The 12,950-nt window shown below is 47.5% G+C and overlaps 1 protein-coding gene across 1 annotated transcript in view; it reads left to right on the top strand.

Moving 5' to 3' along the window:
- Positions 1-12,950, top strand: part of NECAB2 (N-terminal EF-hand calcium binding protein 2) — a 65,370-nt gene that overhangs the window by 38,177 nt on the left and 14,243 nt on the right. The window contains exons 4-5 of the mRNA XM_027646938.1: positions 9,185-9,210; positions 12,540-12,637. Coding sequence (XP_027502739.1) covers positions 9,185-9,210; positions 12,540-12,637 — 124 coding nt within the window. The remainder of the gene's footprint in view (positions 1-9,184; positions 9,211-12,539; positions 12,638-12,950) is intronic.

The raw sequence follows: 12,950 nt of genomic DNA, 5'->3' as shown, positions 1-12,950 counted from the left end.
GGGGTATTTGGTGCCCCCGGGTTCCCTCCAGGGGTATTTGGTGCCCCTGGGTTCCCTGCAGAGGTATTTGGTGCCCCTGTGTTCCCTGCAGGGGTATTTGGTGCCCCCAGGTTCCCTGCAGTGGGTGGGAGCCCTTCTGGACAACTTTCTGTTTCTTTGGTTTTTAAAGCACTTCAGTGAGCCCTCCATGACAGGAAGGCTATGGAATGATTTTGGGAATGAGCATCATAGGCTGAAACCATTTTTTTCCTTCCTGTTATTTATTTTATATTTTCCTTCCAACAGGAAATCCCTATTTTGCAAGCTGCAGCTCTCCCAGTAACAGGGTTGACATTACCCAGTGGTCCAAACACCACAAACAGCTGGTATTTAAAGCTGTCTCGAGGCTGATCACTTGGAACAAGCCTGACAACAAAATAGATGTGCTGTTAACTGCTGTATTTACTGCTCCTGAAATGCATGTGGGAGATGAAGAGCTGGGTTTACAAGTGGGCTGTGGTGCAGGATCCAGGCTGGCTCTGTGTGGGGCCAGGATGTCAAAATTAAATAATCTGTTATCTCAATGCACCACGATTATAATATCATCAAAAAATCACCCTGGATGGGAAACCTGAGAGCGAAAGGGTGGCCTGTGGTGCCTCTGTGCTGGCCATGGCACGGCCAACCCAACATTCCAAGGCCTGTAGTCCCAGTTTTGCCTGGCACTGCCCAGGGATAAATCCAACAAGAGTGATATAACCCCCTGTATGTACACACTGGGCCCCAGTGTGAGTATAGTGATCATCAACTTAATAAATTTGGAAGTGCCATACCACCTAGCAGTTAAGTTACTTGTAGGCTGTAATTAAACCTGCCTTCTGTTTTCTTTGATGCACTTGTGGGCAGAGTGACATTTTCAAGAACAAGTCATCCATCAAAAAAATAAAAAAAAAGGAGGGTTTAGAGGCAATTTATGAGGAATTTGGCACATGTAGAGACTTGAAAATGTTTCATACTGTATTAAATGTCTGTTTTACTTAAGGTGGCAACTGTGCTTAGGAACTGTTGGATTAAGCTTAGCAAATTAGTGTGCTGCATTGATATATTTTTCAGGATATTAATTGTGTTGTAAACAGGCATTTTACTGTGTTTTCATCTTGTTCAGAGTTTTCTTGAGCTTTTCAAGAGATTTTTCGTTTGTGAGTGAGTAGTGAGAGGTTCTGGCCAACTGTGTCAAAGCAGTGAGAGAAGACATTAATTATTTTTAATATGCTGTGAAATGGTTTTACAGGGTACAAGGAGAGGTGCAAGAGGGTCTTGCCTTAATACCCCAAATTTTCTTCTATGGGCATGAACAACTGCACCAGTGTTTGCTGTGAGCATGCAGAGCCTGGGTGGCCCAGCTGGCCATGGCAGGGGGGGTGCAGAGGGCAGTGCTGTCCCAGCCCAGCTCTGCCCTCAGGGCTCTCCTGCTGGGGATTCGGGTTCGTGGTCACCCCTTTGTGGAAAGTTGCACCTTTGTGGTGCATTTGGGATGCTAATTTATGGCAGCAGTAGGGCAGGAGGGGCAGAGCCCCACTGCTGCTGAGCCCAGCCCATCTGCTGTGCCCACACTCAGCCCTGGAGATGTGGCAGAGCAGAGGGGGAAGCCCCCACTGACAGCCTGAAATGCCACATTGCAGCTGCTGATGAATGAACAAACAAATGTCTGGTGCTCTGCAGGTGCCAGTTTATTGCTCCTGCCTTTTTATAAAGTGACATATATTTCTAACAAGAACTGAGTATGTTTTCCAACAACATCCAGACCGTGGTTTCATTTTTATCCATATTCAGTCACTTTTCTTGGTGCCCTTGATGATTAGAGCTGGGTGTTTTGTTCTGTCAAATCTTCACCACACAGAAGATGTTATTTTGGTTGTCTTGAAACGACTGATGACAGAAAGCATCTGGTCTGTGTTGGGGATGGTTTGCAGCTTGGGACCTTCTGAGGATGGTGGAGATGCAATTGGGGTCTTCACTGTGCTATTTCTGGCCCCTGCCTCTGCTGTATGTAGGAAATTGGGTTACAGGGAGGCTTGGGTTAGCTATGACCCCGTGTTTCATAAGTGTCTGTGGCTGCAGAACACATCAGTATGCCAAGGGAGTGAAGAGCTGAACCAGCCTTGAAATACAGCAGCAGTCTTTGAAAATGAGAAACCAGCAAATAATGTGTTATGTTGCGATGGCCTTCATCTTTATGGTAACTATTGAGTCCCTGAAAGGAAACAGAAACAGAGTTGTGCTGCAAAAAGCAGTGTTCTGTCCTCCCCCCTGACAGGTGCCCTTGCTGGTTGATCAGACACACAAGCAAGAGCAGGAATACTTCTGCCAGCACAGGCAAACCAAGCCCCAAGCTCATTGCTCCTCACCCCTGGAGAGCCACCAGCCATGCCCAGGGGTCTTCCTAGGGGCTTCCCCAACAAGGAGGAGGAGAAGGGAGTAAAGGTCTTCTCCTGGTCTTCCCCATCGTGCCAGAAGGTCACCTAGAGGAGCATCTTTAGTGATGCTGAGAGGGATGTGGATGGCTGAGGTGCTTTGGGCTGGCTCGGGCAGGGAGAGCTGGCACCTCCTGGTTTCTCTCTGTGCTCCTGTGGGCAGAACAATCCATCCTGTGCTCCTGTGGGCAGAACAATCCATCCTGTGCTCCCTGTTGGACTCTGCAGCAGCTTCACGTGCAGGGAGGGAACAGCCTTGAAGCAGGATGAGTAAAGGAGCGTGTTTGACTCTGAGCCTGCCAGATTTACTGTGCTTGTTTGTATTGAAGGTCAGTTCAATTTACCTTGAAAAATCAGCATTTTCCAGATTACTGGCTTTTAATGAGGAGCCTGCTGCCCCAGTGCTCTGGAGCAAAGCACGGGGTGCAGAGCACACAGCTTTGGGCATCAGCATCTCAGTGAACGTGAGAGTCTGGTTTGGAAGCTGGTTCTGGGCAGTGTCTGTGTTAGTGAGAATGCAGATGGCTCATAAAGGCAAGGAGCTGCAGAGAAAGCCATATGAAAATATTATTATTAAAATATTTTAAATATTGAAATATTAATGTTTAAAATGAGCCTGAATACAGGTTTGCTGTGCAGCCCTGTTGCTGCTCACCTTCTGTCTTGCTGAGCAGTATGAGCCATGGTTGTCACACAGTGTGGAAAAGATGGAAAACTGTCCCTGTCTTGGTCATCATCTGTCTAAATTCCAAGGAAAGAGGTGCAAGGAGCAGGAAGGTGCTGAACCCTGCATTTAGGTGAGCAGAACATCCTTGATGACACCAGATTTCAGCCTTCAAACTGGTGAAGGAAAATCCTGCCCATAGCAAGGGCAAGTAGGAGGAAAGAGACCATCTCCCAAAGTACATGGAATGTGTTACAACCCCCAATCCCAAACCACAGGTGATGAGACTCTGTAATACAAAATCCATACGTGAAACTTCATTAAAAAATCCTTCTTGTCTTCCTTTTGCTTCTCTCTGTTTCTGGGCAGTTCTTTGTCCCTATTTTATCTTCTCTGTGGTACCAGGGCTTTGGAGAAAACATGATTTACTGCTGGGCTTTCAGAGGCCCGTGCTGTGCTCCCCAGGTGCTCAGTGATGGAGCACATGCCAAGGGAAGAACAAAGTTATTAGTTTTGCTTTGGAGAAGGCAGAATTTTCCTCCCTTTCAGGAGTCCCCATGGGAGCTGTTCTGTAGGTGCTTTAATCTAAATCAAGGTGCTCCAGTGCTGGAAGTGTCCCAGTTAGGTGGTGATCCAAATGGACTCTGCAAAACCCTACCTGTTTCACAGAACATGGAATTTTGGAGAAGCCCCTGTCTGGAGTGAATGGTGAACCTTTGTCAGCTCATGCCAACGGGCCCTCCTCCACTCCCTCTGGGAATTCAGACAGGAATTTCTGCCCTGCTGGAAAAAGCAGAGCTAAATGAACAATACCTGCTGGGTTTGTTCAGACTCACTGCTCTCTCTGTTTATTGAACAGTGAGCAGGGCAGCTGTGCCTGCACCAGGACGCGCACCTTTGATTTCCTCCTGCTGCAGCACACCACGAAATACATTTTAAATTTGTGTTGTGCAGGAAACAGGGACATTTGGCAAGAGATAAAACCATCCTTCAAAGTAAGAGCCAGGCAGGCACCAGAGCCCTGACTGCCAGCTTGCCACAGCTCAGGAGATGAAAGCCAGAACTGACATATGTTCTGAATCCTTCTCTGCCTGTGTCATTTGAAGCTGCAGTTGGCTCCATGTCCTTCTGGTCGTGGACAGCCTTCACATATGGTTTCTGCTGTTTCTTTGCATGTGGCACTTCAGATTTTGGAAGTCCATTTTTAAGTCATACCCTAAGAGTGTTTTTGGCTTTTTTTTAAGCAAGTGGCAGGGGAAGGGGAAGTGCTTGGGTAGGTCTTGGGGTGAATTTACCGAGGTTCTCCAGAAGAGTTCAATGATGGGCTTGGAAAGTTACTTAATTCTTTAGAATTGAAGTCATTCAGCTCCTGGCCATCATCCAGTATTTGGTATTTTGCTTGCTCTACCTGGAATAATTTCTCTCGCTCTGGGGCTTGTGTAAAAATGTTTAATTGAGTTCAGAAACTAATGATCAAAAGTGATCATCTGTGACCCCTTAGCGGGCATCTGGGTGCACATTTTGCACTTCTGAGGTGTTAAGATAACACAGTGCTGTTGCTGCTGGGACTAGAAGCCGTATCATCAGATATAATAATGTTTTCCAGCTGCACTTGTTGTTTTTTAGTCTTTCCTAAATGAAAATGAGTTTTGCAGGTGGCTAATGCTAGAGGATAATTTGTTTCCGTGCTTGTTTGAAGCCTTGCAGCAAACCCAAAGCTGTGAATAGAAGATGGAAATAAAAGTAGAACGTGATTTCAGAAAAAAAAAGCCCTCCATTTTCTGTGCTGGTGAAGTGACTAAGCCGTGGGGCTGCTGATGCAAACCTTTCATCTGCCCAAGGAAAAGGGTGATTATCTTCAGCTGAAGCCGTGGGGCATTGAGCAGCTTTTGAGCAACACATCCAGGCAGATATTTGCATGAGAAGTGTGAAGATGAGACTCTGATGTATTTGCAACTTCTGAATTGCCATCATGGTTTTGATTGAGCCGCCTGTTGGGAGAGCCTGGGACACCTTTCCCTTGGCAGAGCTGGAGCCCAGGAAGGGAATTTCACACTCTGCTTCTCCCTGTTATCTTCCCCATTCTGAGATAACTTCTCCTCTCCTCTCCATGGTTGGAGTCTGGAGAAGTGTGTTAATGACAGCAAGTCAGAGGCCATCAGCCTTGCCTTGGGGAGGCAGGAGGTGCTGGGAAAGGGAGGGAGAGATGCTGGATGGCAGATTCACAGCTGTGTTTGTTGGAAGGGCCAGGACATCCCTGGCTTTGCCATGCTGAGAGCTCCTGGGATGCTCTCTGGGTGACCCCTCCCTGTGCTGGGCTGGCCTTGCTTGTTAAGAGGTAACACAAATAACAGTGGGGGGGAATTTCCAGAAATACCTTTTTTTCCCTGCTGGAAAACACTGATTTGCTCAAAGTGTTGGGCTGGTCTGGGTCAGTGTGGCTGGAGCTTCTGACCCGGGACCTGGAGGTAACCTGGGTACCATCACCCCCCCAGGGTCTGGCTCTGGGATGTTCACCTTGAGCCCCTGATCCTTGGGCTGTTGGACACCCTGCTGCAGCCTGTCCTCGGTCTGGCAGTGCCTGCTCCCTGCCACCAAGTGTCAAAGGTGGCATCTTGTTTCAAGAAAGGCAGGCAGAGAGGGAAAAAAAAATTTTGTAAAAGAAAAGCAGCAAAAAGTCAGTACAGGAAAACTCTGATAAAAGCCCATCCACTGGATAATCTGCAATCAGGGACACTGCGAGGGAAAGATGTGACTTCCCAGGGATCCTCATTAGCTCAGGTGTCATCAAACTGCAATTTATTGCTGGGTGGGGCTTTGGGGGGAGAAATGTCTTTGTCTCTGGAGTACACAGGAGGCACAGCCATGGCTCTGGGCAGCCTCTTCCTCTCACTAATCACGCAGCAGTAATTACTCTCTGGGCAAGTTCCCCTAATTAAGCTCACTGAGGAGATGCTCTCACAGCAGGGTCGTTGCTCTTTAAACTCCCACATGCACAGGAGGAGTGTCACACTTTGAGGTCTTTTCTTAATCTTTGAAATAGTTGGATATGAACCAGAAGGAAAACTATTTCCCTATTGCCAATATGTTTATCTGGTCGAACTATCACATTGTATTTAAATGGTGGTGGGTGGTGAGTGATGAACACTCCTTTTTGTGGCCAAAGTAGTTCATGGCTTGGGCTCTGACTTCTCAGAAGGGTTGAAATCTGAGCTCTTGTTTTTGCCTGGTACCTCTGTTGGAGCAAATAGGTCTCAAATGGCAGATGGAGGATCTTCAAAGTGTATCTTTGCCTTGGAAAATAACCTCAAAGGGTGCACATCCCTGGTAAGACTGGGAGTGCCAGGTTGTGCTGCTACAGCCTCATTGGCTGGAAAAGAGAGAAAAGGCCTGAAACCAAAACAACTTTGATTTTATTGGGTTTTTTCTCATTTGAAAGAAAGACTTTTGTTTTAGAAAGAGGTCAGATAGATGTGGCCTTTAGTATGCAGAAAAAAAAATATATAACACAGAAATCTTTAATGACTTCTTCATTTAAACTTGAACATTATGATTTTCTGCTTAGTTGGGTTATGGCTTCAGTAAGCTCTTGAATTAGTCACACTACCAATGTAATTATAGTTAAAATTGAAAGCTAATTCACAGCCAAGTGTTATTCTGGCTGAAGGATTTTTTAATTTTTTTTTTTTTTCTGAGAACACGAAAACAACTTGTTGCCATTTTTCTTTTTAGCTTGTTGTGGCATACAGGAATGTTGAATATTTGGCAGCTGAAAAAAAATTGGTAACTAATTCTCACCTAGATGTTTTCATGCTGAAAGGTCCTGTGATATGTGACTGCTCCAAAAACAGCTTCTGAAGGGCAGCTCTGGGATGAAAGGCCAGGGATGACAAAGGTGCCACCTCCCATCTCACAGGGCTTGAAAGCCACATTCTGAATATTTACATGATCAAATCCTCCTGGCACAGCCCATGGTGGGGGTTAGTTACTGAAGCATTAAACCACTAGATGAGCTCATAACTGGTGTTGTAGCTGGGCACTGCCCGTGCCCTGTGTTGCCTGGTCAGAGGTGCAGCTCCCACAGTGGGCAGGAAGAGCCCCAGAAGCACAAAGGGGGCCGTGGCTGTGCCAGCAGTGTTCCCAGCAGGCACACTCCTCTGGGGTGGAAACATCCTGCTCAAGTACCCTCTGATTTCTCCTGACAAATTTTTGTCTGAACATTATCATATTTTTTTATTAAGTCAGCTTGTAACTTCAGTAATTTCTTTCATTAGGCTTATTCTTAATGAGAGATGGCTTAAAATTAAAAACAACTTCTCAGACAAGCTAACATACAAGCACAATTAAGTTAAATAGGATGACAAGATGTGAGGAAATAAAAGACCATTCTTGGCAGCAGCAGATCAATTATTACAATGCAAAACCATGTGGAATACAATAATAGATTTTTTTTTTCTCAGTAATGTGCCCTAGCTGCAAACCCATAACCACTTCAGCAGGTGTTTATAAACACTGTCTTCTGAAAAATATTACTGAAGCACTTTATGGACAATGCTGATGTGCAAATGACTCCCATGCCTGTGCCTGAGAGCTGCAGGTGAATTCCCAGGGCCTGCACTGGAGAGAACTTTGATGAACCAGCAGCCATGGTGCTCAGGCTGGCACGGGGCTGTGCCAGCTGGGAAAGGGGCTCACCTGGGTTTGTTCTGCCCGGGCATTGCTGAGGGCAGTCCCACTCTGCCAGGGCACTGTGGGCTGCCAGAGCTCCTGGGTCAGGGCTGGGCTCTGCTGGGTGGGTTTGTGTCTGCATGTTCAGTGGGTTTGGGCATGAGAATACCAAGCCAGGGAAACAGAGCTCACAGCATCCCCAGGGGATCTGTAGGATTCAGTGAAGTATTGGCAGGGTTTGAGAAAGATGATAAATCTTGAAGAGAATGAAGATAAAGTCGTGCAAAAACTCCCTTTGCAGAGAGAGGCACCTGCTGCCCACCCAGCTCTGTTGTCTGCCAGCAGCAGCCACGTGTCCTTCACCTCTCTGAGACAAGAGGTGACTTCTTTACACATGACAAATGCCACTCACCGAAAAGGTTGTGTGTTCCAGGAATGTGCTTTTGCAGCAGCAGACAGGTCAGGCAGCAGGCAGCATTTCCCAGGGCCTGATGTTGGTGTTTGCCTTGATTTGGGGATCAAGGCAGGGCTGCAGGAGATGCTGTCAATGAAAGTGCTATGGAAAATTTCTTTCCCTAATCCACTTATGTTGACAGGTTAGACAGAGCAGGGATGAGTTTAGTTAAAGAAATAACTTTCCAGGACATAAATGGATTGATAAAATATAATTCTGTTAAGAGATCATTCCGGTGCTTGAATGGCACTAACAATTGTGTGGGAATCAGAGGCACAAAGAGATTAGCAGCAATCTTTATTTCCCAAGCAGATCGTCTGTTGAGATGTTGTTATGTAAACTAAATGTTCATGTGTTAAGAAGTAATAGTGCAGTTTTGTCTGCAGGGAGTCCTGGGCAGGAGCTGCTTTGCAGGGGAAGAAACAGGAGAACTGGTCCATCTAGAAAAGCAAATTTTGCAAATTTTTTTACTGACTAAATGGGCACATTTGGCACGTTCCTGTGCCAAATGCCAGCACATCAAGTGCCTCACCAGGGTGTTGCCAGGGTGGATGTTTGGGAGGAAGTCAGAGCAGTTCATGTCAGGTGTGCTGGGTCCCCCTCAGGCACAGGTTCCCTCTGGGCAGGGGGAGGATGCACAAGGACCCATCTGCCCCTCAGGGAATATCCAAAAAAACCGTGTGAACCAGTTCCAGCTGCACAGATGCTGAAGGTGCAGTGGGGGGTGGATGCCCTGAGTGGCACCAGCCTTTCCTTCTGCACAGCTTGCCCACACTGGTGGCTGGGCAATGCCCAGAGGGTGGGTGACCTTGCAGGTGGGTATCTGGGGTTAAGCCTGCAGGAATCCTAAACGTAGCCATCATCTGTCCTTTACATTAAAATTCTCTTTCTTTCTCTCTCTTTTTTTCCTGCTTCCTCCCCTGCCTTGCTCTCCCTCTCTGCCAGCAATGTGGACACCAAGGAGCTGTGTGGTGAGTGTGGCCCTTTTTTTGGGGTGAAAGCAATCCTTGCTGCATGTGGGGCTCTGAAGGATGCATGAAACCCAGCACAAAGCTCACAGTGCTGTGGCAGCTGAGGACAGGGGGGATCTCAGCCCTCCTGCTGCTTTGCCCCTTATTCCACAGGAAAATTGGCAAAACTTTTCTTCATCTTCTTGCAGCACAAATGGGGTTAGAGCTGATCAAAGTGCTTGGCTCCCATTCAGGAACAAGCTGGAGTTTAATTTCTGGAGATGTCATGGCTCCCAGCTCTGCAGCTCAATAAACCCTTTTCCCTCTGCAGTACCCATAACGTGTTTGTCCTTAGGCCAATCGCTGTGTTTCCAGCAGGTTGCCTGAGGTGTACAGCACTCCTACTGCACCTCCCACTGCTCACCAGAATTAAAGGCTAAGAAGAAAATCTCTGATAATGTTTTGCCTCACACCTTGACCAGAAAGGGAGAATTTCCTGCCAGGATTCCTGAAGGGCTTTGCCTCAGTGGGAAGTGGCTCATGCTGCTCACTGGGGTGTGTTTTCTTGTGGATGCTTGATATTGGAAAATGTTTCCTGCACCCCAGCTTTTGGGGAAGAGATGAGGAGACAGAGGTGTGTGGCCTTGCAGAGGGCTCATCCATCTCTGCTCCTCCTCTCCTGTGCCAGGATCAGAAGAACACATAAAGCCCCCTCAGCAGGTGTTCACCACTGACCTTCATTGCTTTGCCACCAGTTAAAGCCTCCAGAGGTAGCTGGGAGTGGGTTGTGCAGCCAGAGAGGTGGTTGCTGTGTGCCTGTGCACTGTCCTGATACTTGAAAGACCTGTCCATTGATGGTGGTCTGTGGGTCTGCCTGCAACAGGACACAGCCCAGGGTTCTCTCCTCCTGGAGTGCTTAACTCCTACCCACCTTTGTGAGCATCCAGTCCTGCAGCAAAAGCAGCAACATTTCCCCTTTCTGCTGGTTATCCCTGCTTTGATATGCAAGAAACGAAGACTTCCATAAAATCCTTTTGGTTTGCTGATGATATGATGGGCTTGTTCCCATCACTCCATTGTTATTGTGTTTGGGCTCCTTGCCAGCTGACCCAAGAAATCAAAACCCCACAGCCTGTACCATCAACTTTGCCAGGAAATCCAGGGGTAATAATGGCATTGCTTGACCCCACACTGCTTTCTCCATCACTCTGATAAAATCAGAAAATTACATGGCTGTCACCCAGTGTGATCCCATCTCGCTGCCTCTCCCAGGGGTGGGGCTGCTGGGAGAGGAGGGAGATAAACCCATCACCTCCTGTGGGAAGCTGGGAAAGCTGGAGGAAGGGTCGATCAGCACAAGCTCCTGCCTGCATCTGTTATCTGCTGAATTCCTGCCCTTGCCTGCAAATTCTTATTTGCTTGTTCTCTTCTAAGTATTAATTTAAACATAAAACCTCATTTTGGCTAAATGGGAACTGTGGTGTCTCTCTGGAAATGGGTTGTGTGTTATAAGATGTTGGGAGCATCTTAAAAGGGATTTCTTGAGCCCTGCAGCTTATGTGATAAGTTTGATATGGCTGTTAATCCATATCAGGCAGCATCTTAGAAAGTTCTGGGTTTTTTTCCTGCCAACGAATGGAACAATCACCAGCACCTTGATTGACTTAAAGGTGGTTGTGTAGCTCTTCACTGGCAGAGGAGCTCCCAGCCATAGCTAGGAGCTCTTAATAAACCCAGAAAATGTGAGTGCAGGAGCCAAATTGTACCTGCCACTTCTAGTTCCATCAAAGCACAGACAGTCATGCAATGGTGCAAACTGTCCTGAGAACTGAGTGTGCTCCACGAGTAGGGTGTGCACATCAACCTCTTACAGACTGTCGGGGTGATGGCATCTCCTGGGGACAGGTGAGGGGCACCCACCCCCTCCCACACCAGTCTGGGGTTGCAGTGATGCTCTTCCTCTGAACATTGGCTGTTGCCTCTGCAGCCATGAGCAAGGACCTTGTAGGACTGGAAGAGCTGATCTCAGGTGTTCACATGAATTAACGAGGCTAAAGCAGCTTTAACTTTGTTAAAGCCAACACTGTTCTGCTCCCAGGTGCTCCTTGCTCAGGCTCAAGGGCTGTGCTCTGCCCACAGCAGCTCATTTCTCCTGGAATGTGTGAGTCCAGCTTTTTATTTCAGGACTTACAAAAAGTCTTTACCTTTCGGATCCACTCAGGTTTTCTTTCCCATATGAAGTCAGAAGAACAACACAAATAAACACTCTGCAATGAGAATAAGCTGTTTGGCTCATCATGGAACAGCAAACAGCTGCTGTCAGTCATGCTGTGACATTCCGCTTTCTGCCAAAATCCTCTTCCCTTTGGATATGTTCTCAGACTGTAAATAGCTATAGGCACTTCTAATTAAGCCAAGAGAACCTAATTAGTGGAGTTGTTTCGTGAAGTTTCTGTCTTGCTGCACTCCACAGAGATGTCACCTCAGTGTGAAGCTTCGTGTCTCAGTGCTGAGGAGCAGCACTGGTGGCTTTTAAGGAACAGCTTTCAGCTGTGCTCTGTGTCAGCCACCCAGAAACAGGGAAATTCTGGCTCTGGTCTGCAAACTCCCTGCACATCTGGCTGTCCTGCTCCTCTGCTGCTGTTCCCATCACGAACATGAATTCCAGAACGTGGGAACTCCGGCACAGGACTGTGTTCACGTGTGTCAGGGAGCTGTCAGCCCCCGGGACACACCAGTGGTGACTGTGTTTTGTGTCAGTGAGGAGCAGCTGGGACTGTGTCAGGCTCCTCTCCTCTCCAAACCTCTCCGAACCTCTGCAAACCTCTTTCCTCTGGAGACACATTTTACTCTCAGAAGCTTGTTCAGCCTGTGATTGTTGGCTGAGGTGCATTCCCTGACCTCAGGGAATGTAGGGAAAGATGTAAGACCAGGCTCAGCTCACGTAAATTGGGTTTAACTTGGGAGGAATTTGGATGCTTTGGGTGGTAAAGAATGTCAAGGGAGTGGAAAGAGGATATCTTTTGAGACCTCTCCCTCCATGCCTGCAATAGGAGGGAGAGAGACCAGAGACAATCAAATGCAGAAGTGGGCATGAGTTATTTTCAATGGGGGCTACTGGGCCTTGCACCTCCTTTGTGCCATGGTCCCAAACTTCGTGGGAATCACAACTCTTCCCATCCCTGCAGGACAAGTTGTGACTTTGACTCAGTGTTTAGAGTATAAAAATGTACCTGAAACCATCCTCTCACATTTACCTTACCACCAATAAATAGACATTGCTGTCATGCAGCCTTGAAGGATTGAATTTCCTCAGCATGTTCCTGTCATGTCCCTCTTGGTTTTCCCAGACTATTTTGCTGACCACATGGGAGACTACGAAGATGTTTTGGCCTCTCTGGAGATGCTGAACCTCTCCATCCTGAAGGCAATGGACTACACCAAGAGGGTGAGTACCCTTTGCTGCACCTCGTGTTCCACAGGTCTGGAGAGAACAGTGTCAGAGCTGTGTGATCAGAGCACAGAAATCTGCAGGTCCTCATGCTCCTCAGCAGTGCTGCCTCCTCAGCCTCCTCAGCAGTGCTGCCTCCTCATCCTCCACAGGCAGCACGGCCCGAGGGTCTCTTGGGTGGGATTTTGGATGCACAGGGTCTTGTTAGTGCCACTGGGAGGGATTTTGGAAACTTCATTTTGTAGAGCTGCCGTTAAATCCCATTTCCATGCTGGAAGGCATCCTGCATTCCAGAAATCCAGTTTCCATG

Source organism: Corapipo altera, unplaced genomic scaffold (assembly GCF_003945725.1).
Source record: "Corapipo altera isolate COAL_440 unplaced genomic scaffold, ASM394572v1 62, whole genome shotgun sequence".
NCBI classification, from domain to species: domain Eukaryota; kingdom Metazoa; phylum Chordata; class Aves; order Passeriformes; family Pipridae; genus Corapipo; species Corapipo altera.
Note: the sequence above shows the minus strand (reverse complement) of the source record. Positions and strands in the feature narration are given on the sequence as shown.